This window comes from Taudactylus pleione, unplaced genomic scaffold, assembly GCF_031769625.1.
Source record: "Taudactylus pleione unplaced genomic scaffold, aTauple2 ptg001276l, whole genome shotgun sequence".
Taxonomy (NCBI): Eukaryota; Metazoa; Chordata; class Amphibia; order Anura; family Myobatrachidae; genus Taudactylus; species Taudactylus pleione.
The window spans coordinates 18,239-42,500 of NW_028285676.1; the positions used below are offsets into that span (position 1 = coordinate 18,239).

General features: G+C 47.7%; 1 protein-coding gene across 1 annotated transcript in view; it reads right to left on the bottom strand.

The window, feature by feature from the left end:
• Positions 1-1,599: 1,599 nt before the first annotated feature.
• The window catches only part of LOC148443413 (solute carrier family 52, riboflavin transporter, member 2-like), a gene marked incomplete at its 3' end in the record, with an annotated part of 209,880 nt that continues 187,217 nt past the window's right edge, over positions 1,600-24,262 (bottom strand). Inside the window, exons 7-8 of the mRNA XM_088462851.1 lie at positions 6,900-7,023; positions 1,600-1,722 (exon numbers count right to left, since the gene is read on the bottom strand). Of these exons, the coding sequence (XP_088318977.1) occupies positions 1,600-1,722; positions 6,900-7,023 (247 nt within the window). The remainder of the gene's footprint in view (positions 1,723-6,899; positions 7,024-24,262) is intronic.

Consider the following 24,262-nt stretch of genomic DNA (forward strand, 5'->3'; position numbering starts at 1 on the left):
GATATGGATGTGCAGGCCAGAGAGACGTGTCCACAGGGCGCAGAGAATACGTTGTACTATCGGAGGAGCCGGAGAGATCAGGAGCGTTTTATTCTGTGTGACGCAGGGGAGGATGGAGGAGAGTATGTACCAATGTGTTCCCGGCGTATAGAGGGTGCCAGATCAGTCGCCTGGCTCTCCTGAGGTTGTCAGACAATACTGCACTACACAGCGATTACAGATCCTTATATTTCACAATTACTAACAATCTGAGTGGCCGTGTAATTACATAACACTATGCAGCTGTAACTGATGGGTGACATATAGCCCAACTGAGCATAATTCTCTCTCACACGTTGCCCAGTCGGCTAATTATCTGCACACATGAGCAGGCCTGATTAAGCCTTCAGGGATCCCCGAGGCACTTAAGACAGGGGCGGCCCTGCAGCCAGCACCCTCTTGTCAGTACAGTCAGCACTCCTCCGGCCCTCCTCCTCTTGTCAGTACAGCCCCCACTCCTCTGGCACTCCTCCTCGTCAATACAGCCCCCACTCCTCTGGCCCTCCTCCTCTTGTCAGTACCGTCCCCACTCCTCGTCAGTACCGACCCCACTCCTCCGGCCCTCCTCCTCTCGTCAGTACCGTCCCCACTCCTCCGGCCCTCCTCCTCTCGTCAGTACAGCCCCACTCCTCCGGCCCTCCTCTTGTCAGTACCGTCCCCGCTCCTCCGGCCCTCCTCCTCTTGTCAGTACAGTCCCCACTCCTCCGGTCCTCCTCCTCTTGTCAGTACAGTCCCCACTCCTCCGGCCATCCTCCTCTTGTCAGTACCGTCCCCACTCCTCCGGCCCTCCTCTTGTCAGTACCGTCCCCACTCCTCCGGCCCTCCTCTTGTCAGTACCGTCCCCACTCCTCTGGCCCTCCTCCTCTTGTCAGTACAGCCCCACTCCTCGTCAGTACCGTCCCCACTCCTCTGGCCCTCCTCGTCAGTACCGTCCCCACTCCTCCGGCCCTCCTCCTCTTGTCAGTACAGCCCCCACTCCTCTGGTCCTCCTCCTCTTGTCAGTACCGTCCCTACTCCTCCAGCCCTCCGCTTTTTGTCAGTACCACCTCCACTCCTCCGGCCCTCCTCTTGTCAGTACTTCCTCACTCCTCCTCTTGTCAGTACCGTCCCCACTCCTCCGGCCCTCCTCCTCTTGTCAGTACCGTCCCCACTCCTCCGACCCTCCTCCTCTTGTCAGTACCGTCCCCACTCCTCCGGCCCTCCTCCTCTTGTCAGTACCGTCCCCACTCCTCCGGCCCTCCTCCTCTTGTCAGTACCGTCCCCACTCCTCCGGCACTCCTCCTCTCGTCAGTACCGTCCCCACTCCTCCGGCACTCCTCCTCTCGTCAGTACCGTCCCCACTCCTCCTGTCAGTACCACTCCCACTCCTCCGGCCCTCCCCCTCTTGTCAGTACCACCCCCACCTCCTCTGGCCCTCCCCCTCTTGTCAGTACCACCCCCATCTCCTCAGGCTTGACCCCTATAACCAGCACGGCCCCAGAGATGGAGAAGGAAACACAACTACATGCAGCACCAGTAATTTTATCTGTTACTAGTGAGTGTACAATATAAGTATCTCACCCTCGGCTGTCGCCCGAGATGTCTGTGAAATGGGTTAGGGGTTATTTCATCCTCATCCAGCGAGATCAGATCAATCCTGGTGGTTTCTTTCAAGACGTCCAGGAACCCGTCTCGTGCTGCACACTGAAAGTGCAAAACTGCCCGTCCATTCTACATGTCATGATTGACAGGTGGCCCCCCACAGGTGCGTCAGCCCACTGGGAATCTTCCTGGGGAGCTCTATGGCCAATCTGTCCCTGGCTGTGTAGCAGTGTGCTCTGGCCGGGGGGCCTTTGAGAGGGGGGCACCCCACACCCTTAATCCAGCTCTGCAAATAACGCTGATCAATGCCCTTCACCTACTGCATCTTGCCCCTATACTCAGAAAAACGCTTTCTGTACGACAGATCTCTCACCTGCACGGACGACCCAATGTTCTGCCACACTGACTCCCATCTCCCATCCCCCGCCCAGCTGCCATCCCTCATCCTGCTCCCATCCCCCATTTGCCACCCTGCTCCCACCCCCCGCCCTGCTCTCATCCCCCATCCTCAAGCTAACTCTCCTGGATCCATCCCAATCTGCATTCAGTGATCTGAATTCCAGCAACGCTGCCCACACAAACGTTGCTAATTATCTCCTACCTGCGGAATGTAATGTTAATGTCTAATCCTCCTGGACAAGACGCCAGCTCCTCCACGCTGTCAGCTGAACCCTGAGCCCTCTCCTGGTTTCTCTCCAGCTACACAGAGGGCTGAATATAATGTGGCAGCAGCATCTCTAAGATGGCGCACACACAATGTATTGCTGGTGTCACAAGCTTGCAATATACTGTCATGATGTCACACATCCATCTTCCCTTAGCGATCCCTAATCTCATATTGTTCACCTCTCTATTTCAGGGGCCAGATGTCCAGTATCAATCGCCCCACTCACAGGAACCAGCACCATAGAAACATACAAACCCTAAGCTCCACAAAACCTCTATCCTAATTGGCTGTTACACCAATAACTTTTGCTCCCTGAACCTGACCGCTTCATCTTTCCCTATTTACAGCGGACTAGCCCACATGTTCCGATGGTCTGACTGCAGCCCCACCAAGCCCCAATAGCAGGAGTGAGAGCGAGAGAGTGCGCTCGCAACCGGGTCGATGGTGGGCCAGTGCGCATGCGCACGAAGGAGCCGGCTCCGTCGTGCGTATGCGCGAGACCTGGATAACGACAGGCTCTCCGTCGCTCCGGATCTTGCAACAAAGGGGGCGTGCTGTCGATGTTGAGTGACAGCACGCCCCCTTTGGTGGGCAGGCTGGGGGAGTGGCTGCCCAAACGGAGGCATTCCCATGTGAACACCTCCGTATGGGGGCGGACCCCACTGACATCACGAGTGATGTCAGTGGGAGAGATAGATATCGGCTCTGCTAGAGCCGAAATCTCTCTGGGGCTTGCGGCAACGAGACCCTACCACAAGGGTCTCGTCTCAAGCCCGATGGTCACGATGGTCTTGACCATCTTCCTGGCCGCTCCATATAGCTGTGGGTGGTCACCCACAGCTATGCGAGCGACCAGGAGGCCATTCTAAAGAAAAAACAAAAAAAAGACCAGCCCTGATTCAGACGCTCTGTCAGAGCGTCTGGCTCTGAATCAGGGCCAGAATCTCTTCCAAACACCATGGTAAGTCCCTTACTTTGCCACAATACACAGTGAACAAGCAGACATTACACTGTGGGGTTTGTTTAGCAACATTTTAGAGTAGCACCTCTAGATACCTACCTAGCACCAACTACTAGAGTCAGACCTTCCAGTAGTGCAATGCTTCTTCTCCCCACTCGCGGACAGAAGGGGAGGTTCATTCAGCCCGGTTTCTAGCACATGGCCGGCTGAGAATAGCTTTAAGTCCGTCTAACCGGCGCCTGAAGCAGGAGCTGAGATTACGTTATAGCACAGGGTGGGGTAACGTCCCCTACTCTATATTGTTAGGTGGTGTTAGTTTTATTTCTATCATGTGGAGTGTGGGGAACCAATGAGAAGGGGGAGATCAGACAAAATAAATTTTTTCACGTAACGTATGAGAAGTGTTTATTTTCCTGCTTCCTTCTGGCGGAATTGTGAGGAGGGGGGCGTGGCTACTACACAACATGGCGGTTCTGTGACGTGTCTGGAGTTAGTCAGTGTAACCGGCAGACCGCCGCTATTCTGAGCCTGCCAGTAAGAGCTGTGGCGTGAAACCTTCTAGTGGACTTTTACTTCATTAAATTGTTAATTGGCTGTGATCTTTAAAAAAAACTGCAGACATGAACATTTTGCTCAGTTTTTATCCATTTCTATGGTTCTCTCCTTCTCACTCAATGGGAGCATCCTAAAAAATACTTAAATTGTATCCCATGCTACAAGAACTCAAATACATTTAAAATATAAATAACAATCCATATAAAAGATATAAAAATATTAATTCCAACATCGCTTAAAAAATCGATTATAATAAATCGAATATTTCTATGGTTAAAACTGAGCAAAATGTTCATGTCTGCAGTTTTTTTTTAAAGATCACAGCCAATTAACAATTTAATTAAGTAATTGGCCACAATTTGCTCATAAGGGGATCACTGGATATGCTAGGCCAACCCTCTGACGAAGTCCTAGTGACGAAACGCGTAGGGACGTGGCCTAGCGTTACATTCTAAATGGTAGGAGATTGCCAAAGACACCACTTACTGGCTCCCGGAGGCTCGTTTTATCTGTATAAGCTGTTCCTAATTGCGGTGGTTTGACCGCTTTTTCCGGTACGTGATTCAAGACCTATGGTTTTATGCACTGGATATCAATAAATGTTTTGGAGATAATGCACTATTGGGCGCTCCCTTTGTTTATTTTTTTAGCATTATATATATATATATATATATATATATACATATACACACATATACATACATACATATAATATATATTTATATACACACATACATACACACAATAAATATATATTTATATACACACATACATACACATACATATAATATATATTTATATACGCACAATTATATACACACATACATACACACACACATATATATACACACACACATATAAATATTTATATACACAATTATATACATATACACATGTGTATATGTATATAATTGTGTGTATATAAATATTTATTATGTGTGTGTGTATATAAATATTTATTATGTGTGTGTGTATGTATGTGTGTATATAATTGTGCGTATATAAATATATATTATATGTATGTATGTGTGTATATAAATATATATTTATTGTGTGTGTGTATGTGTGTATATAAATATATATTTATTATGTGTGTGTGTGTGTGTGTATGTATATGTATATATATATATATATATATATACACACATACACACACACCCAAGAACTATTTCCTATAGAATGGCACATTTTTTCTCCAGTGTTCTGGATGTGCTATGGGCAGTAATGTGGCCCCCACATATGCCAATATGTTCATGGTGGTAGAAGGACAGAATATGTTCTTCAATAATCCAGATATTTCAAAACACATTATGTTACTGCCGTTTTATAGATGACCTCTTTATGTTTTGGACTGGTGGTGAAGTATTGTTTACCCAGTTAATGCAGGATATTAATAGTAGAACATCCACAATCAAGATTACTCATGAGTTTAGCTATACCACTATCCTTTATTTGGATGTTGAAGTATGCATTAATAAAGGTGAAATCAAAACCAATGTATATAGTAAACCAACCGACAAACAATTTGTTACATGCTGCCAGCCACCATCCGGCTTCATTAAAGAGGGGGCTCCCACGCTCACAAATGCTTCCAGCGCTACGTATAAAAAGTGGGGGGCACATATAGAAACCGTTGTAATTCCTACACCGTTCACCTGATTTGGATGTAATTACCCTCAAATTAAATCTGAAAGTCTGCAGGTAAATCACATCTTGTTTGTTTCATTTCAAAGCCATTGTGGTGGTGACTAGAGGCCAAAATATGAAAATTCTGTCAATGTCCCAATATTTATGCACCTGACTGTATATATTAGATATGTACACCATGTTTTTTTAAATATTATGGTTATGTATTAGAAATGTCGCCAGATGGGTTTTCTGGGCACCACTAGATTGCCCAGCACGTCCTCTGAAAGACTGATCACCACCAAATCGGCCGGCAGTAACCAGGGAATTTGTGGCGGACGCTGGCAGGACTTGCATATTGTGCCACAGGTTAGCTCAAGCACCATTGTCCCTGGAAATGACTACTTAGAGCTGGATATATTGGCTGTGACCCAAATCTAAGCCTAATTGTAATTATGCCCTTTAGTTGTACCCACTGTGACCCCAGGGCTTGGGATGACTGAGGAGCTGCCCAGCCATAAGATGGAGTCTGCCCTCAGGCTGACTGGCTGAAAATACTTAACTTGAACCCGGCATCCTCACAGTAATTCAATGAGGTTACAACCCACCTGGGGTCTCACCAGTAGTAACAATGCAGAGCGGCATTCCACCGCTGTCCAATGAGGGCGCGTGCGCTCTACACTGACTACAGACTGGCCTGTTAGTGGTGTGGTGGCATCTTCCGGATATCCATAGTGATATCCACAAACATACTATAGTGATGAAGAAAGAAGACGGCGTGTGGGGAGAACTTACATTTTCACTGCGTAATTTATGTTGGCACTACAGGTCCCAATAGGCCCTGGATACAAGAGTATGCTGGTCTTTATAGCTCTACAATCTATATTTTTTTTTACTCCAGACCTGACAACTCTAGGACGTGTCCTGTCCTCGCGGCCACAGCGCTCCCTATGTTATACTGTAAGATGGAGGAAGCTGCAAGTTACATAAGCGCAAATGTTAAAGTAGCGAAAAGAATAGTTCTGAGGACCAACAGCCCTGAGTGCAAGAAACGCGTTTCTCTTTTCATGTTCTGCTCCTTTGCATGTGATTTGGAACCTGCAGATAAAAGTGATGATTTGTTTTCTGTATCAGGTCAATTATTCAACATCTGGAAACATTATCCAACTCCATTTCTACACTTCTCCTTTGCAAGTAACCCCACATTTATAGAGGGCATTGAATAAGACGCGTTCCATCGGTGGCGGAAATCACATTCAATACAATTTCAGATTGTGAAACAGGAGATGGTCAATCCTTTATGTAACGATCTTAGTCAGGGACTTGGGATGACACCTAGACTTTCATGTAGATATAACACTATACAGTGAGAAATGACAATGGCGTCAGACTGTACAGATCAAAACCTCTCACCTATATATAGAACATGTATTCCAGAAAGAGCAATGTGTGAAAACTAGCAATACTTACCACTATGACAATACCTGCTGTGCTTCCTACCAGGGGGGGACAGGGACTGAGAGCAGCCAAAACCATCAGGTACCCTCCGATCAATACTCCCACAGACATGACCAACCCAAGACCCAGTGAGGACCTGAAAGGAGAGAGACAGTGTTAGTTCAGGGATAATGAGGCACATACCCTCTAGTGTCCCTCATGTCTGTTATATTCTGTCGTACAGGACATGCTGGACCTCGCCTACATGAATCTCACCCAACTGGACACATAACAGAAGGTGAGGTCTACAAAGTGATAGGTCTTCCTTACAGTTATGATGCCACTAGTAAAATAAGTTATCTACAGGAAATAGTTACCACTTCCAAGTCCTCACCTAGAGTAATGTGTCCAGGTCTGAGGACAGATCCCCGGGGAGGAGAGTGAGATAGAGTTACCACTTCCTAGTCCTCACCTAGAGTAATGTGTCCAGGCCTGAAGTCAGATCCCCGGGGAGGAGGTAGAGATACCACTTCCTAGTCCTCACCTAGAGTAATGTGCGCAGGTCTGAGGTCAGATCCCCGGGGAGGAGGTAGAGATACCACTTCCTAGTCCACACCTAGAGTAACGTGTCCAGGTCTGAGGTCAGATCTCCTTGGGACACACTGAAGAACAGTTACTTACAAGATCTCAATATAACCATCAGCAAATCACAATATTTACTTTTCCCATTATTACATTTGCATGAATACAGCCATAACAGCGTCTTACATTCAATAAGCACTCAGTAGCTGAGACGCTGAGTCTACAACTTGATTGTCCACTTACAGTATATATACTGACAGTCAAAAATAAATAAAACAGTGATCTCCCCAGGCTGGTGTTTGCGGGTGCACCACCCGGAACTTTGGGAGCCTGCAAGTGGTGACAGTATCTGGGAGCTGTATAAAAAGGACCAGATCCTACAGACTTTGCAGCTTTTTCATAATCAGGCGACTGGGCCTCTAATAATAAGAGGAGAATTAATATACAAAATGATATTTCAAGTTTAAATTATAAGGTCAAGGTTTAAAACATTTTATTATTGTGAAGGCCCCACCCGGCTACTTCTCGATACCACCCTGCCGGAAAAATATATAGATACAGTTAGTATAGTCAGTCTTATTCACAATGAGAAACTACATTAAAAAACACACAGTACTAGTTATTGACCCAGTAACAGTACTAGTTAGTGACGGAGTACGGTTGTTAGTACCTTGGTTATAGTTTTTGTCACTTTTCCCTGACAATTGTTGATATCAGTCTAGAACGTCTTCAGATTACAAAAACGTAATGGATCCACAATGACAGAAGTTGGGGGTGCTCTGTATTGGTATAAATTATTCTTTCATACATTTTGGTGAGCGGATTAATGTACTTTTCCTTACATTGGGCTGATTCGCACATAGGGCACCATGATCCCACCATGATACCACCGTGAAGCGGTGGCTTCACAAACGGAGGCGTTCCCATGCGAACGCCTGCCGTTTGTGGGCGGCCCCACTGACATCACCAGTGATGTCAGTGGGAGAGCTTCCGGCTCTATTAGAGCCAGAAGCTCTCTGGGGCTTGCAGCCACGAGACCCTACCACAAGGGTCTCGCCGCAAGCCCGATGGTCTTGACCATCGCGACCATCATCCTGGCCGCTCGCAATAGCTGTGGGTGGTAACCCACAGCTATGCGAGCAGCCGGGGGGCTGCTCTATAAAAAAAAAAAAAAAAAAAAAAAAAAAAAATGCCCTGATTCAGAGCGAGCGTCCGTCTCTGAATCAGGCCCTGAGTACGCTGGCGGGATGGGAGGGAAGGAGGTGCTCTGAGGTGGTTTCTGGTCAGTAATGGATGACAAGCTGCGGTAGCAATTGGTTGAGAGACGCTGCCGCCAGTGATTGCCTGAGAGAACGGGCTGCAGGATGCACTGTGTGTGCCATGCCCGCAGCAACCAATCACTGCCGGCAGTGTCCCCCAAACCAATCGATGCGGTCAGCGATTGGCTGAGGAGACGCTCCCGGTGGCGATTGGCTGGGGAGACACAGAACACACAGCGCATCCTCAAGGACCTGCTCAGTTTTAAAAAATGGGTCTCCAACTGCACGTGTCACGTAAATATGCACTAGAGCGCGCATTTTGCGATCACTGGTAAAAACCATTTGTTGCTTTTTATCTTTATAGAAAGCATTTAAGTATTTTTACAACGGACGTATGCCAGACCTGCGACTGCGTACAACTGGGAAGGAGTCGATTACCAGGGCTGGAATGGGTTAGGAAGACGCAGCCAAAATACATTAAGGGTGCGCAGTTGTGACTGACAGCTACACTGACCGCTGAAGAGGGGATTTTTTTTTTTATAGGAATAATCAGACTGGCTCTGGAGGTGCAAGAGAAGAGACGCAGGGATTCCTATAGAAATCACCGCCGCCCATTTTAAGTCCCCTAAATGAATAGCAAAACCCAGCAGTGGGCTTTTTAAATTTCCCACCTGCAACTGGATTTCCCAGATTGTGCTTCTCCGTTTGCGTCTGGCTGTGAATAAGGCCCTCTATGGCGTGCGTCTGGCTGTGAATAAGGCCCTCTATGGTCTGCGTCTGGCTGTGAAAAAGGCCCTCTATGGCGTGGGTCTGGCTATGAATAATGCCCTCTATGGCGTGCGTCTGGCTGTGAATAAGGCCCTCTATGGCGTGCGTCTGGCTGTGAATAATGCCCTCTATGGCGTGCGTCTGGCTGTGAATAAGGCCCTTTATGGCCTGCGTCTGGCTGTGAATAAGGCCCTCTATGGCGTGCGTCTGGCTGTGAATAAGGCCCTCTATGGTCTGCGTCTGGCTGTGAAAAAGGCCCTCTATGGCGTGGGTCTGGCTATGAATAATGCCCTCTATGGCGTGCGTCTGGCTGTGAATAAGGCCCTCTATGGCGTGCGTCTGGCTGTGAATAATGCCCTCTATGGCGTGCGTCTGGCTGTGAATAAGGCCCTTTATGGCCTGCGTCTGGCTGTGAATAAGGCCCTCTATGGCCTGCGTCTGGCTGTGAATAAGGCCCTCTATGGCCTGCGTCTGGCTGTGAATAAGGCCCTCTATGGCCTGCGTCTGGCTGTGAATAAGGCCCTCTATGGCCTGCGTCTGGCTGTGAATAAGGCCCCCTATGGCCTGCGTCTGGCTGTGAATAAGTCCCTCTATGGCGTGCGTCTGGCTGTGAATAAGGCCCTCTATGGCGTGCGTCTGGCTGTGAGTAAGGCCCTCTATGGTCTGCGTCTGGCTGTGAGTAAGGCCCTCTATGGCGTGCGTCTGGCTGTGAATAAGGCCCTCTATGGTTTGCGTCTGGCTGTGAATAAGGCCCTCTATGGTCTGCGTCTGGCTGTGAATAAGGCCCTCTATGGCGTGAGTCTGGCTGTGAATAAGGCCCTCTATGGCCTGCGTCTGGCTGTGAATAAGGCCCTCTATGGTCTGCGTCTGGCTGGGAATAAGGCCCTCTATGGCGTGCGTCTGGCTGTGAATAAGGCCCTCTATGGCGTGCGTCTGGCTGTGAATAAGGCCCTGTATGGTGTGCGTCTGGCTGTGAATAAGGCCCTCTATGGTTTGCGTCTGGCTGTGAATAAGGCCCTCTATGGTCTGCGTCTGGCTGTGAATAAGGCCCTCTATGGTCTGCGTCTGGCTGTGAATAAGGCCCTCTATGGTGTGCGTCTGGCTGTGAATAAGGCCCTCTATGGTTTGCGTCTGGCTGTGAATAAGGCCCTCTATGGTCTGCGTCTGGCTGTGAATAAGGCCCTCTATGGTCTGCGTCTGGCTGTGAATAAGGCCCTCTATGGTTTGCGTCTGGCATGTTTGGCACTCGGGTGACTTTGGTCTAAATTACAGAACATAAACAGGAAAAGCCTAATAGTAATCAGTAACAATCCCGATCCAGGTCCTGAATGAGGGCACATTAGTAACTGCTGAACTCACTATACAGGGTCATGTGCGGCTCCTACACTGTGCCAGGCACAGCGGGTGGGGGCCAGTGGTTAATATTAGGCAGTTAGGGGGCAGAGGTAGTAGGGAAGCTGTGGTTGGACAGTCGGGCATTGTTAGTGCATGAGATGCATGTGATCATCACAAGGGATAGATGTGAGGAATGTACATAACACAGTCACACGGGGGGAGCTGGAGCACACTCAGGTGGCCGGGGGCCGATTTCACGCCTCAGCAGTTACGCTCTCACTGAGAGATTCTTCTCATAGCTAAACCAATATTCCAAGGAAGGAGGGACAGTGCAGAGGAGGACGCTGTGCCCTGATCCCAGCCCATCACTACTTACCCCATCTGTGCCCTGATCCCAGCCCATCACCACTAACCCCATCTGTGCCCTGATCCCGGCACATCACCACTAACCCCATCTGTGCCCTGATCCCGGCCCATCACCACTTACCCCATCTGTGCCCTGATCCCAGCCCATCACTACTTACCCCATCTGTGCCCTGATCCAAGCCCATCACCACTAACCCCATCTGTGCCCCGGATCCCAGCCCATCACCACTTACCCCATCTGTGCCCTGATCCCGGCCCATCACCACTTACCCCATCTGTGCCCTGATCCCAGCCCATCACTACTTACCCCATCTGTGCCCTGATCCAAGCCTATCACCACTAACCCCATCTGTGCCCCGGATCCCAGCCCATCACCACTTACCCCATCTGTGCCCTGATCCCGGCCCATCACACTTACCCCATCTGTGCCCTGATCCAAGCCCATCAACACTAACCCCATCTGTGCCCCGGATCCCAGCCCATCACCACTAACCCCATCTGTGCCCCGGATCCCAGCCCATCACCACTTACCCCATCTGTGCCCTGATCCCAGCCCATCACCACTTACCCCATCTGTGCCCTGATCCCGGCCCATCACCACTTACCCCATCTGTGCCCTGATCCCGGCCCATCACCACTTACCCCATCTGTGCCCTGATCCCAGCCATCACCACTTACCCCATCTGTACCGATCCCAGTCCATCACCACCTACCCCATCTGTGCGTTGTGCCCTGATCCCAGCCCATCACTACTTACCCCATCTGTGCCCTGATCCCAGCCCATCACCACTAACCCCATCTGTGCCCTGATCCCGGCCCATCACCACTAACCCCATCTGTGCCCTGATCCCGGCCCATCACCACTTACCCCATCTGTGCCCTGATCCCAGCCCATCACTACTTACCCCATCTGTGCCCTGATCCAAGCCCATCACCACTAACCCCATCTGTGCCCTGATCCCAGCCCATCACCACTTACCTCATCTGTGCCCTGATCCAAGCCCATCACCACTAACCCCATCTGTGCCCTGATCCCAGCCATCACCACTAACCCCATCTGTGCCCTGATCCCAGCCATCACCATTTACCCCATCTGTGCCCTGATCCCAGCCATCACCATTTACCCCATCTGTGCCCTGATCCCAGCCATCACCACTAACCCCATCTGTGCCCTGATCCCAGCCATCACCATTTACCCCATCTGTGCCCTGATCCCAGCCCATCACCACTTACCCCATCTGTGCGCTGTGCCCTGATCCCAGCCATCACCACTTACCTCATCTGTGCCCTGATCCCAGCCATCACCACTAACCCCATCTGTGCCCTGATCCCAGCCATCACCACTTACCCCATCTGTGCCCTGATCCCAGCCATCACCACTTACCCCATCTGTGCCCTGATCCCAGCCCATCACCACTTACCCCATCTGTGCCCTGATCCCAGCCCATCACCACTTACCCCATCTGTGCCCTGATCCCAGCCCATCACCACTTACCCCATCTGTGCCCTGATCCCGGCCCATCACCACTTACCCCATCTGTGCCCTGATCCCAGCCCATCACCACTTACACCATCTGTGCTCTGATCCCAGCCCATCATAATATATTATATATATATAACCACACAAGTGCGGCATTCAGGACTGAAGAAACGTTCAAGAATGTACAACACTCGGAGGAGTATTACAACGTTTCAATCACTTTATATGATTTTCGTCAGGTACTATTAACAAACATTTACAAGACACCTTACCTTATAGCTATCCACCACGCAAGTGACACTCGGCGCACCACGCTCCAGCCCTGGGCGGGTGTGGGCGCGAACAAATTACATCAGGTGCAACATAATGCAGTCTCCGTCAGTGACAATACATCACCATCACCATGCAAGCATTACACACTGATACTATTTTACTGCTGATCCAAATAGTTATAAAGAAACATCCTAACAGCAGCATACGATAACAAGAATACATACATACACTCTTAATATGTGCATATAATAATGAGGTAATACTCAGTAAACAAAGATCCGGATTAAATAATCAAGTCAAACAAGCTAGAGGTAATATTTCATTAAGACCTCTTGGGGCAATAACATCTAGATAATGAATCCAAAAGGATTCCCGTTTCAACAATAACAAATTTCTATCACCTCCTCTCCTGGAAGGTGTAACATGATCAATCATCCTATATTTAAGACATGAAAGATTATGACCCGCATCAATAAAATGACGGGCCACAGGCTGATCACTAGTCCCTTTATTCAATGCCATCCTAATGGTCGACCTGTGGACCCCCATCCTCTCCTTAAATTTGCGAGTGGTCTTCCCAATGTATGTGAGTCCACAGGGACACAGAATTTGGTAAATGACATGAGTACTCTCGCAAGTTAGATGCAATCTAATGTGTAACTTTTTACCAGAGTGGGGGTGATAAAACACATCGCCAGAGAGCATATATCTGCAGGTGACACACAGACATCTAAAGCAGCCTAATTTCTTAGGTATAACACTTTTCTTTGAGGCAGCTCCCATCCCTGTGATGTCAGTTTTCACCAACATATTACGAAGGTTATTCGCTCTGGAATAACCAATACGTAATCGCTGTTGTTCAAGACCAAGCTCCTCATCCGTCTGGACAAGATGCCATAATTTTTTACTAATCTCATTAATCACAGGGGAAAATGTATTATACTGTGTGACCCAAGTGAATGACTCAGTGTGTTCAGCCCGTATCTTTCTATGTAAAAGGTCTTGCTGCTCAAACTGTAACACCTTGTTCTTCAAAGATACAAGAAATTTGAAGTCATACCCTCTCACTACAAATCGTGAGATTAATTCATCAATCTGTTGCTCTGCGACCTCACTACTGCTATTAATCCTTCTCAATCTCACCATTTGTGAGTAGGGAATACCCAATTTCAATCCCCTTGGATGACAGCTACTGGCATGTAGGAAGGTGTTACGATCAGTCGATTTTCGAAAAACAGTGGTGTTAATAATAGAGTCATGTAACCCAATCTTGCCATCCAAAAATTCTATAGAATCCAACTGTATATTGTATGACAATTTAACCGGACAATCTGAGCCCGTCCAGATCAAAAACAGGTCATCAATAAAGCGTTTATAAAACACAATCCTAGAGGAAATATTATGATCATCAAAAAATAACTTTTGCTCAATCTCAAACATGTAAATGTTGGCATAGGTCGGTGCCACTGACGAGCCCATTGCACATCCCTTGGACTGTAAATAATATAAACCATCAAAGAGGAAAAAATTACACTTCAAAACCAGTTCCAATAAACGTAATATAATATCTATAGACATTGAATCCATGCTACTACTATTGGTCAAAAGATTCTTCACCAATCTAATACCATCCTGATGTGGAATCACGGTGTATAGGCTGGTAACATCTGCTGTTACCAACCAAACCTCTGTGGATGGCGGAATTTTCAAATTTTTTAATAACTGTAATAGCATGGAGACTGCATTATGTTGCAGCTGACGTCATTTGTTCGCGCCCACACCCGCCCAGGGCTGGAGCGTGGTGCGCCGAGTGTCACTTGCGTGGTGGATAGCTATAAGGTAAGGTGTCTTGTAAATGTTTGTTAATACCTGACGAAAATCATATAAAGTGATTGAAACGTTGTAATACTCCTCCGAGTGTTGTACATTCTTGAACGTCTCTTCAGTCCTGAGTGCCGCACTTGTGTGGTTATGTTTACGATTTTGTGTGGAGGCACCGGGCACAGCTGCTTTTCTATGTGAGTGCCGGACCATTGGGGCTAGCTATATATTATATATATATATATACACATATTCGCATCAGCTGTGCAGCACTGCAGGCGTGTACACAGGACTGACCCATATGCTGGCCACATGAACCAGTCACAATGACATCACAACTGGGCGGAAATATTTAAATGCCCGCCCAGTCGTGATGTCCGGCCAGACATATCATGCGGCCGATTGGTAATTGTGAATGCTTACCAAAATCTGTCATCGCTGGTTCCATCGGTTGGTGGCATCGTTGGCAAAGAGAACACTGGAGGCCTATGGAGGAGTGGCCATTGAGGACTGTGAAGATTATGACAGTCATAACGGCCCTCCTGAGTCCTACAGGAAAAAGGTGCAGGACTTTCCTAAGAGCTCTAACAGCACCCATGAGCAGTTCACTACCCAGGTGAGGCAGTACATGGTGAAGGGATCTAGTGCCAATACATGGGATGCACCGATTAACCGGTTTTGCCAGGAGCAGTTTTACCCCAGAGGTAAAGTGGGTTCTAGACCGGGAGCCACCCAACTTGAAGGTGGTGGCCTAGCTAACCGGCTGGTAGGGGCAAAAGCCGACTAACAGCAGAAGCAGTCCATGACGCCCTCCCTTAGAGGCAGATGCCAAATAGGATCTATTGTGGTACGAACTTATGCGTCATTGCACGGACTGGGAGCAGTACGGAGCAAGGAGGGGACATATGGGCAGGAGCACCCTTTGGTATGTTTGAGCAGGATACTGCTATGGTGGGAGGTGGGGTATGCCACAGTTGGACCGATAAGGAAAGGCCCACTGCAATATGGATGAAATGTCTAGGCCGGAGCCAAAGCCCCCCAGGTAGAACCCCCCAAGAGACTGCAGGACCAGGAGCCAAATCATTGGGACATGGTCCTCTGGTGGCCAGCTTGAGGGGGGGGGGGGGGGGGGGGGAGTGTGGCAGGAGCTAGTCGAGGCATACGCAGCAGAAGTGGTTCCAGGTGACGGAGGTAGGAGCCAGAGTGTACCCAAGAAGCGGTTCCAGACACCGACGAAAGGAGTTTGGTGGTGGCAGCATCGTTACACTCTCACGGCGTAGTGGGCGGAGTCAGTGACAGGTGGTCACTGACGGTAAGCGGGAATCTCTGACACCCAAGATCCAGTGGGGATCGAAACCGCAATCTTTGATCGGGAGTCGGGCTCAGGCCATCCGGTCACAGTCTACATCACATGACCCCATTCATCCAGTCACAGACCAAATTCTGCGCACCACCAATCCTGAGCCAGCAAGGGGGATAAAATGGGGCCTACGTGCATGCACTCATTAGCTGAACAATTAGTTAGCTACTGCATTTTCCCAGTGTGCTAGTTACAGTTCTAGGCTCCTGCGGTTCCAAGCATGGTTCTACAAGTACTCCTGCCGGTCCCAGTCCGGGTCTGCAAAGTTATCCCTGCCGCTCCTAGTCCGGTTCTGCAAGCTACTCCGGCCGCTCCCAGTCCGGTTCTGCAAGCTACTCCGGCCGCTCCCAGTCCGGTTCTGCAAGCTACTCCTGCTGGTACTACTCCGGTTCCGCTAGTTACTTCTGTCGGTCCAGCGCAGTTCAGCCTGACCATTGTCACTACCCAACGCCAAAAGCTGTAACATCATCAAGTTGCTCCTTACTGGTCCCAGTCTGGTTCTGCAAAGTACTCCATTCGGTCCAGTCCGGTTACATATAAGCTATCCACTGCTGTTACCCATCACCAAAGGCAGTACTCACTGCTACCAAAATCTCGATGAGAAAGAGCTATATTCTGCTTCCAGTTGCGATCTTCTGCTGCTGATCCCACCCCGACGCCTGAGACAAGTAACTGACACCACCGTGAATGTTTGTTCAGGCCCACAAATGGATTCGGATCAAACACAAAACTCTGGAGCAAACCCTTTGCAGAGTCTGGCCGCCCGCCTGGACACACAGGAGGCAGCACATGGTCAAGTGCTACAGTACTTACAAGAACTTTCTATACGTTTGGATAGAATTCAGTCTGTTTTGCTAGCTACCAGTACCAGTCCTTCTACTATGCAGTCTGCTCCCGCTGTTATACGTCAGCAGCCACAAAGTCTCACCTACTCCGAATCACTATAAAGGCAACCCCAGGAGCTGCCGAGGATTCAGTACACTTTGAGATGCTTCCTCACAATTTCCCAATGCAAAGGTCTAAAGTGGCCTACACTCTCTTCTGGAAGGGTCAGCTTTAGAGCGGGTATCACCTCTGTGGGAACGCTCTGACCCCGTGGTGTCCAATTATTCAGATACTCGTTGCCTCCTTTAAGAGAACATTCAACTAGACTGGTTGATCAGTTGGCACCTCTACCGACGTGCTCAGACTCATTATTTACACCCATCTGAGCATCAGGAGGTGAGGTACAGAACCCTGGCGTTCTGAATATCCTGCCCACAGTTATTGCCGAGAAGACTTGTTAGACTCTGAATCTTCATTCACTCCGAACATCCTGCCTACAGTATTTTGCCTAGCAGATACACTAAACTGGGACATTGCCACCCATTCCACCATCGCTATACAATCCTGCGCATTATCCGAACATCCAGCCTACAGATTTTACCTAGCAGACAAAAGACACTGCTTTGACTCACACACCGAATTTCACTTACACCTACCACAATAAACAATACATAGACTGCTATATCACATCAGAATATAAAAAAACCACCAACCAAATGTACAGTTGAAGACAATAGATTACATCCCTATACCATAGAGCGCTCACGGTACGTATATATCCTGTCTAATTTTATTTCTTTGTCCGCCTTACACTTTCCTTTCAAGTCACTGGAACAGCCCATCGTACTCACAGCAGTTAATGGAACTCGACTCAAGGAACGGATTATCTTGTACACCACAGAGCCGGTTACTGTTCAAGTGGGGTCTTCACAACGAGAGCAGCTATCGTTCCACGTGCTATCATGCATCACCTAGTGTTGGGGGTTACCCTGGTTACAGACCCATAATCCACACATCAAAAGGGTTTCCTCCCAAATAGGAGCCTGGGGTCCCACCTGTCAAAGTTGTTTCTCCTCTAAATGCTCTCCTTTTGAGGTCTCTCAGTTCGCATTACCAGAAGCTTATTAAGATTTTATTGACGTTTATTCTGATCAAGCAGCCGATTGTCTACCACCACATCGGCCTTGGGATTGCCCAATAGAATTAATTCCTGGAAAAGTTCCTTCCAAGGGCCGCACCTACCCCCTTCTCAGTTCTCAAGACAAAAGCCTTGACAGAGTATATATAGGATAATCTGAAGAAAGGATTAATTTGGCCTTCTACAGCTCCTGCGGGTGCAGGTTTCTTTTTCATAAAGAAAGAAGAGGAAGGGTTACGCCCCTGCATTGACTACCGCAGCTTGAACAATATCACACTGAAGAATAGTTATCCCTTACCCTGGATTACCGAATTGTTCGACCGAGTGCAAGGTGCCAAGATCTTCACCAAGTTGGATTTGGGAGGGGCATACAACCTGATTCGAATAAGAGAAGGGGATTAATGGAAGTCCACCTTTCACACCAGGGATGGTCATTACGAGGATCTGGTGATGCCTTTCGGCTTGTGTAATGTGCCCGTTGTCTTCCAACACTTCGTAAATTAGATTTTCTGTGACATCCTATATCAATATATAGTAGTTTACTTGGACAACATCTTAATATTCTCACACAATCTAGCAAGTCACCATCAGCAAGTTCGGGAACTGTTGCAACGCTTGCGAGTCAATAACCTGTATGACAAACGCTCTAAATGCACCTTTGAAGTCTCCAGTATTCCATTCCTAGGTCATATCTCTGGTACGGAGTTACAGATAGATCCTGAAAAGTTGGTGGCCATTCAGGATTGGGCCCCACCATCCACATTGAAGGCTGTGTAACACTTCTTGGGCTTTGCAAATTACTAGAGAAAAAGCATTAAAAAGGTTTCCTCCATCGTGGCACCTATCACTCCCTTGACAAAGAAGCGTGCAGATCCTACCCACTGTTTTCGTGAAGCCTGGGCTGCTTTTCTTTGTAGAAAACAGGAAGTTACCACTGCACCAATACTTCTGCAACCAGACTTGGAAAGACCGTTCATCTTCAAAGTCGATGCATCTGCTGTGCGGGTTTGGGCAATTCTATCACAGTATGCTGACAATAAGAAATTACATTCTTGCGGCTTCTTTTCATCCAAGCTGAACCAAACTACTCCATCGGTGATCAAGAACTCCTGGCAATCAAGCTTACATTAGAAGTGTGGAGATCTCTACTAGAGGGCACCCAACGTCCAATAACAATCTCTACAGATCATAAAAATCTGCTTTACTTGTCTACAGCCCATTGTCTTAATCCCTGCCAGGCTTGTTGGGCAGTCTTCTTTTCCGGGTTCAATTTCAGTATCAAGTATCGTCCAGGGTCTATAAACACAAAGGTGGATGCTTCATCCAGGTCTTTGACTTCGGAGGAGGACGACAATACTTTCAAGGGGCCCATCAACAATACTCTCGCCTTTGCTACCACAACACCTACCACTACTCAAGCTCCCAGCCTGGTAAGTCCAGAGTTCTCTGTAATTTAAGGAAGAAGCTTCTGACTTGGGCGCATGCATCCCAGTTTGCCGGGCACACAGGATTCCTTAATACTTTTACATTTTGCAGCAATTTTATTGGTGGCCAACTATGAAGAAGGATATACAAGGTTTCATCAAATCTTGCCCGACTTGTGCTCAGCATAAATCTGCTCGTGATCCCCCTGCAGGACTACTACAACCATTACCTGTACCCACTCGGCCCTGGACACATTTAGCCATGGACTTCATCAGAGACTTACCCGAAGAGAAAGGTTATAACACAATTTTGGTAGGGGTAGATCCTTTCACTAAGATGGCCAATTTCATTGTCCTTGCTGGGCTCCCCTCTGCTACCAAACTTGCTCAGATCTTCTTTCGTGAAATTTTCAAATTACGTGGTCTGCCTCTGGAGATTGTGTCAGATCATGGAGTCTAGCTTGTTACCAAATTCTGGCGAGCCTTATGTACGGCCATGCAAATCAAAGATTTCCTCTGCTTACCATCCACAAACCAACGGCTAGGTTGAGAGCGTTATAACTTTTCCCCGCCTTTACATAACCTCTTCGCAAGACAATTGGGTGGAGAAGTAACCTTGGGCATAGTTTACCCACAACTATCTCTATCACACTGATACCACTCTGTTTTTTTGCAAATGATTGTCTTCTTCCGCAAATTCAGATGTATCTGCAGCAGTCTCTAGACTAGAATTTCTTGCTCAAGTATGGAAGAACATTTATGTGTCACTAAAGAAAGCTTTCAAATAATATAAAATCTTCGCTGACAGGAAGCGACAAGGTTTTCCAATTCTTCAACACGGAAATCAAGTTTGGTTATCTACCAAAAACTTAAGACTTAAAAGTACCTACAATGATATTTTCACCTCAGTTTATTGGGCCATTTCCAGTAGAAAAGGTCATCAATCTTGTGGCCTATAAACTCAAAATCCCTGTTCTCTTACACATTCCATAGACATTCAATGTATCTTTGTTGCGACCTCTGGTTTTAAACCGCTTCCGGCCTTCTATATTTCCAAGTTGCTGCAAATCTAAACCAAGCAAGAAGTTGAGCTTGAAGTTGCCAAGATTCTTGACTCTCGTCTACGACAAGGACAATTACAGCACCTGATAGACAGGAAAGGCTATCGGCCCGAGGAGAGGTCTTGGATCAAAGCCAAGGATGTAAAATACCCCTCGTCTGGTCAAAAGTTCATCAAAGATTTCCGCACAAGCCTAATAGGTGTCCGGTGGCCACCCTAAAAAAAGCAAAACAAAACAAAACAAAAGGGGGGGTACTGTCAGAGTACAGCACCAGTGCCGCAGTTGGTCTGCGCGCTTACCTGTCCAGGCATGCTGGAAGGGGTTACAGGAACGCTTGTGGAGGTCATGCATGTGCCCGGCAGCTCTGACCTAGGGCTCTCAGCAGCGCTCCTGATCGAGGTGCTCCCACTGCTCCTTCCATGGGTGCCACCATATTGGTCTACATCACATGACCCGGTTCATCCAGTCACTGATCCAATTCAGCGCACCACCAAACCTGAGCCAGCAAGGGGGGTAAAAGTGGCCTGAGTGCATGCGCTTATTGCCTGAACAATTAGTGACTTCCTGCGGTCTAACAGGTTATGGTGGTGCATTCTCCCAGTGTGCTAGTTACTGTTCTAGGCTCCTGCTGTTCCAAGCCTGGTTCTGTAAGTTCTCCTGCCGGTCCCAATCCAGTTTTGCAAGTTACTACTGCCGCTCCCAGTCCAGTTCTGCAAGTTACTCCTGCTGGTCCCAGTTCAGTTCTGCAAGCTACTCCTGCCGGTCCCATTCTGGTTCTGCAAGTTACTTCTGTAGGTCGAGTCCAGTTCTGCCTGACCATTGTCACTACCCATCACCAAAAGCAGTAACATTATCAAGTTTCTCTTACCAGTCCCAGTCTGGTTCTGCAAGTTCTCCTGCCACTCCCAGTCCAGTTCTGCAAGCTACTCTTGCCGCTCCCAGTCCAGTTCTGCAAGTTCTCCTGCCGCTCCCAGTCCAGTTCTGCAAGTTCTCCTGCCGCTCCCAGTCCAGTTCTGCAAGTTTACCTGCTGGTCCTAGTCCGTTTCTGCAAGTTACTTCTGTCGGTCCAGCCCGGTTCTGCCTGACCATTGTCACTATCCATCGCCAAAAGCAGTAACATCATCAAGTTGCTCTTGTCGGTCCCAGTCCCATTTCTCCTGGCTACATCTAAGCTATCCATTGCTGTTACCCATCACCAAAGGCAGTTCTCACTGCTACCCAAGTCTCTATGAGAAAGAGCAATATATTGCCTCCACGGTTCCAGGTAACTCTGACAGCAGCCCTGACCCTGACACACAGTTATCAGAGTTCAGTGATCCAGGGAACCATAACTGATTTAATGAGCCATTCGTAGCTTCACTGTAACAGCCGTGTGTACTTACACAAGCATGGCTCACATATGCTGCTGGTGATATCAACCATGTAGAGGATAGATACCGGCTACTGGCGCTTGCAAAAAAATTTACCTATTGCAAAGTGCCTACTCATGAGGTGTGAGGGCTTACAGGGAAGGAGGTGTTTCAGTTAAAATTGTTTAGCTAATTTGTGCCTACCCCTCATGCTCTAAACCCAGTCTGCAGTGTCCCCCAAACAGGACGAAAGAGGAAACACTCCCAAACAGTGGGCAAACCAGGTAGACACTTACCCCAATCGACTTACAGCTATTATTGCAGCAAAAGGTGGTTCTGCCCATTACTAGTCTACACTGATTTAATACTTAGGCAAACAGCATTCTTTAGTACTTAAAATAACATTTGCAAGCTCATTATTAAATTTAAGAGTCTACTGATTCATAGTAAAATTACTGTTGAGAGAGGAGAAGACAAAGAGAAAGATTTTTTGAGCACGACTGAGACAGACAAACTTTAAGACATAAAATTATTAAGAATATTGTACTGCCCTGCAGGCTGTGTGCATAAGGCGTACGGTATATGTATATAACATAAATGCATTCTGAGGTTAGACTTGGGTTCCATCCCCTAGATATCTCATTGCTATGTACAGATGTGTCCTCATACATCGAGCCTCCTTGTGTGCTAAACAGCATTCTGGTCGCGCATTGATGTGGCGTAACTCTGTAGCGCAGAGTCTTTCCGTGCTACTTTTTACCTTCAAATGCGTCTGATATTCGGCATGCCTATGTTCTGTGTGCGTCTGCGGGTGTATCTGCATGTGAAATGCTAGGTGACAGTGTTACAGCCGCTGACACTAATGTAGCATTTCACATGTACATACACCCGCACTCGCTCAGAGAACACAGGCATTATGTACATCATTATACTCAGGAGAAGCTGCCGGTGCTATCTATTCCCATCACATGTACACACACACACACACACACACACACACACACACACACACACACACACACACACACACACAGACCATAGGCATGCTGTATATCATTGTAACCAGGAGAAGCTGCCTGTGCTATCTATTCACATCACATGTACATACACACACACACACACACACACACACACACACACACACACACACACACACACACACACACACACACACACACACACACAGAACATAGGCATGCTGTATATCATTGTAACCAGCAGGAGCTGCCTGTACTATCTATTCACACCACATGTACATACACACACACACACACACACACACACACACACACACACACACACACACACACACACACACACACACACAGAGAACATAGGCATGCTGTATATCATTGTAACCAGCAGAAGCTGCATGTGCTATCTATTCACATCACATGTACATACACACACACACGGAGAACATAGGCATGCTGTATATCATTGTAACCAGGAGAAGCTTCCTGTACTATCTATTCACATCACATGTACATACACACACACACACACACACACACACACACACACACACACACACACACACACACACACAGAACATAGGCATGCTGTATATCATTGTAACCAGCAGAAGCTGCCTGTGCTATCTATTCACATCACATGTACATACACACACACACACACACACACACACAGAGAACATAGGCATGCTGTATATCATTGTAACCAGCAGAAGCTGCCTGTGCTATCTATTCACATCACATGTACATACACACACACACACACAGAGAACATAGGCATGCTGTATATCATTGTAACCAGCAGAAGCTGCCTGTGCTATCTATTCACATCACATGTACATACACTCTCACACACACACAGAGAACATAGGCATGCTGTATATCATTGTAACCAGCAGAAGCTGCCTGTGCTATCTATTCACATCACATGTACACACACACACACACACACAGAGAACATAGGCATGCTGTATATCATTGTAACCAGCAGAAGCTGCCTGTGCTATCTATTCACATCACATGTACATACACACACACACACACACACAGAGAACATAGGCATGCTGTATATCATTGTAACCAGCAGAAGCTGCCTGTGCTATCTATTCACATCACATGTACATACACACACACACAGAGAGAACATAGGCATGCTGTATATCATTGTAACCAGCAGAAGCTGCATGTGCTATCTATTCACATCACATGTACACACACACACACACACACACACACACACACACACACACACACACAGAGAACATAGGCATGCTGTATATCATTGTAACCAGCAGAAGCTGCCTGTGTTATCTATTCACCTCACATGTACATACACACACACACAGAGAACATAGGCATGCTGTATATCATTGTAACCAGC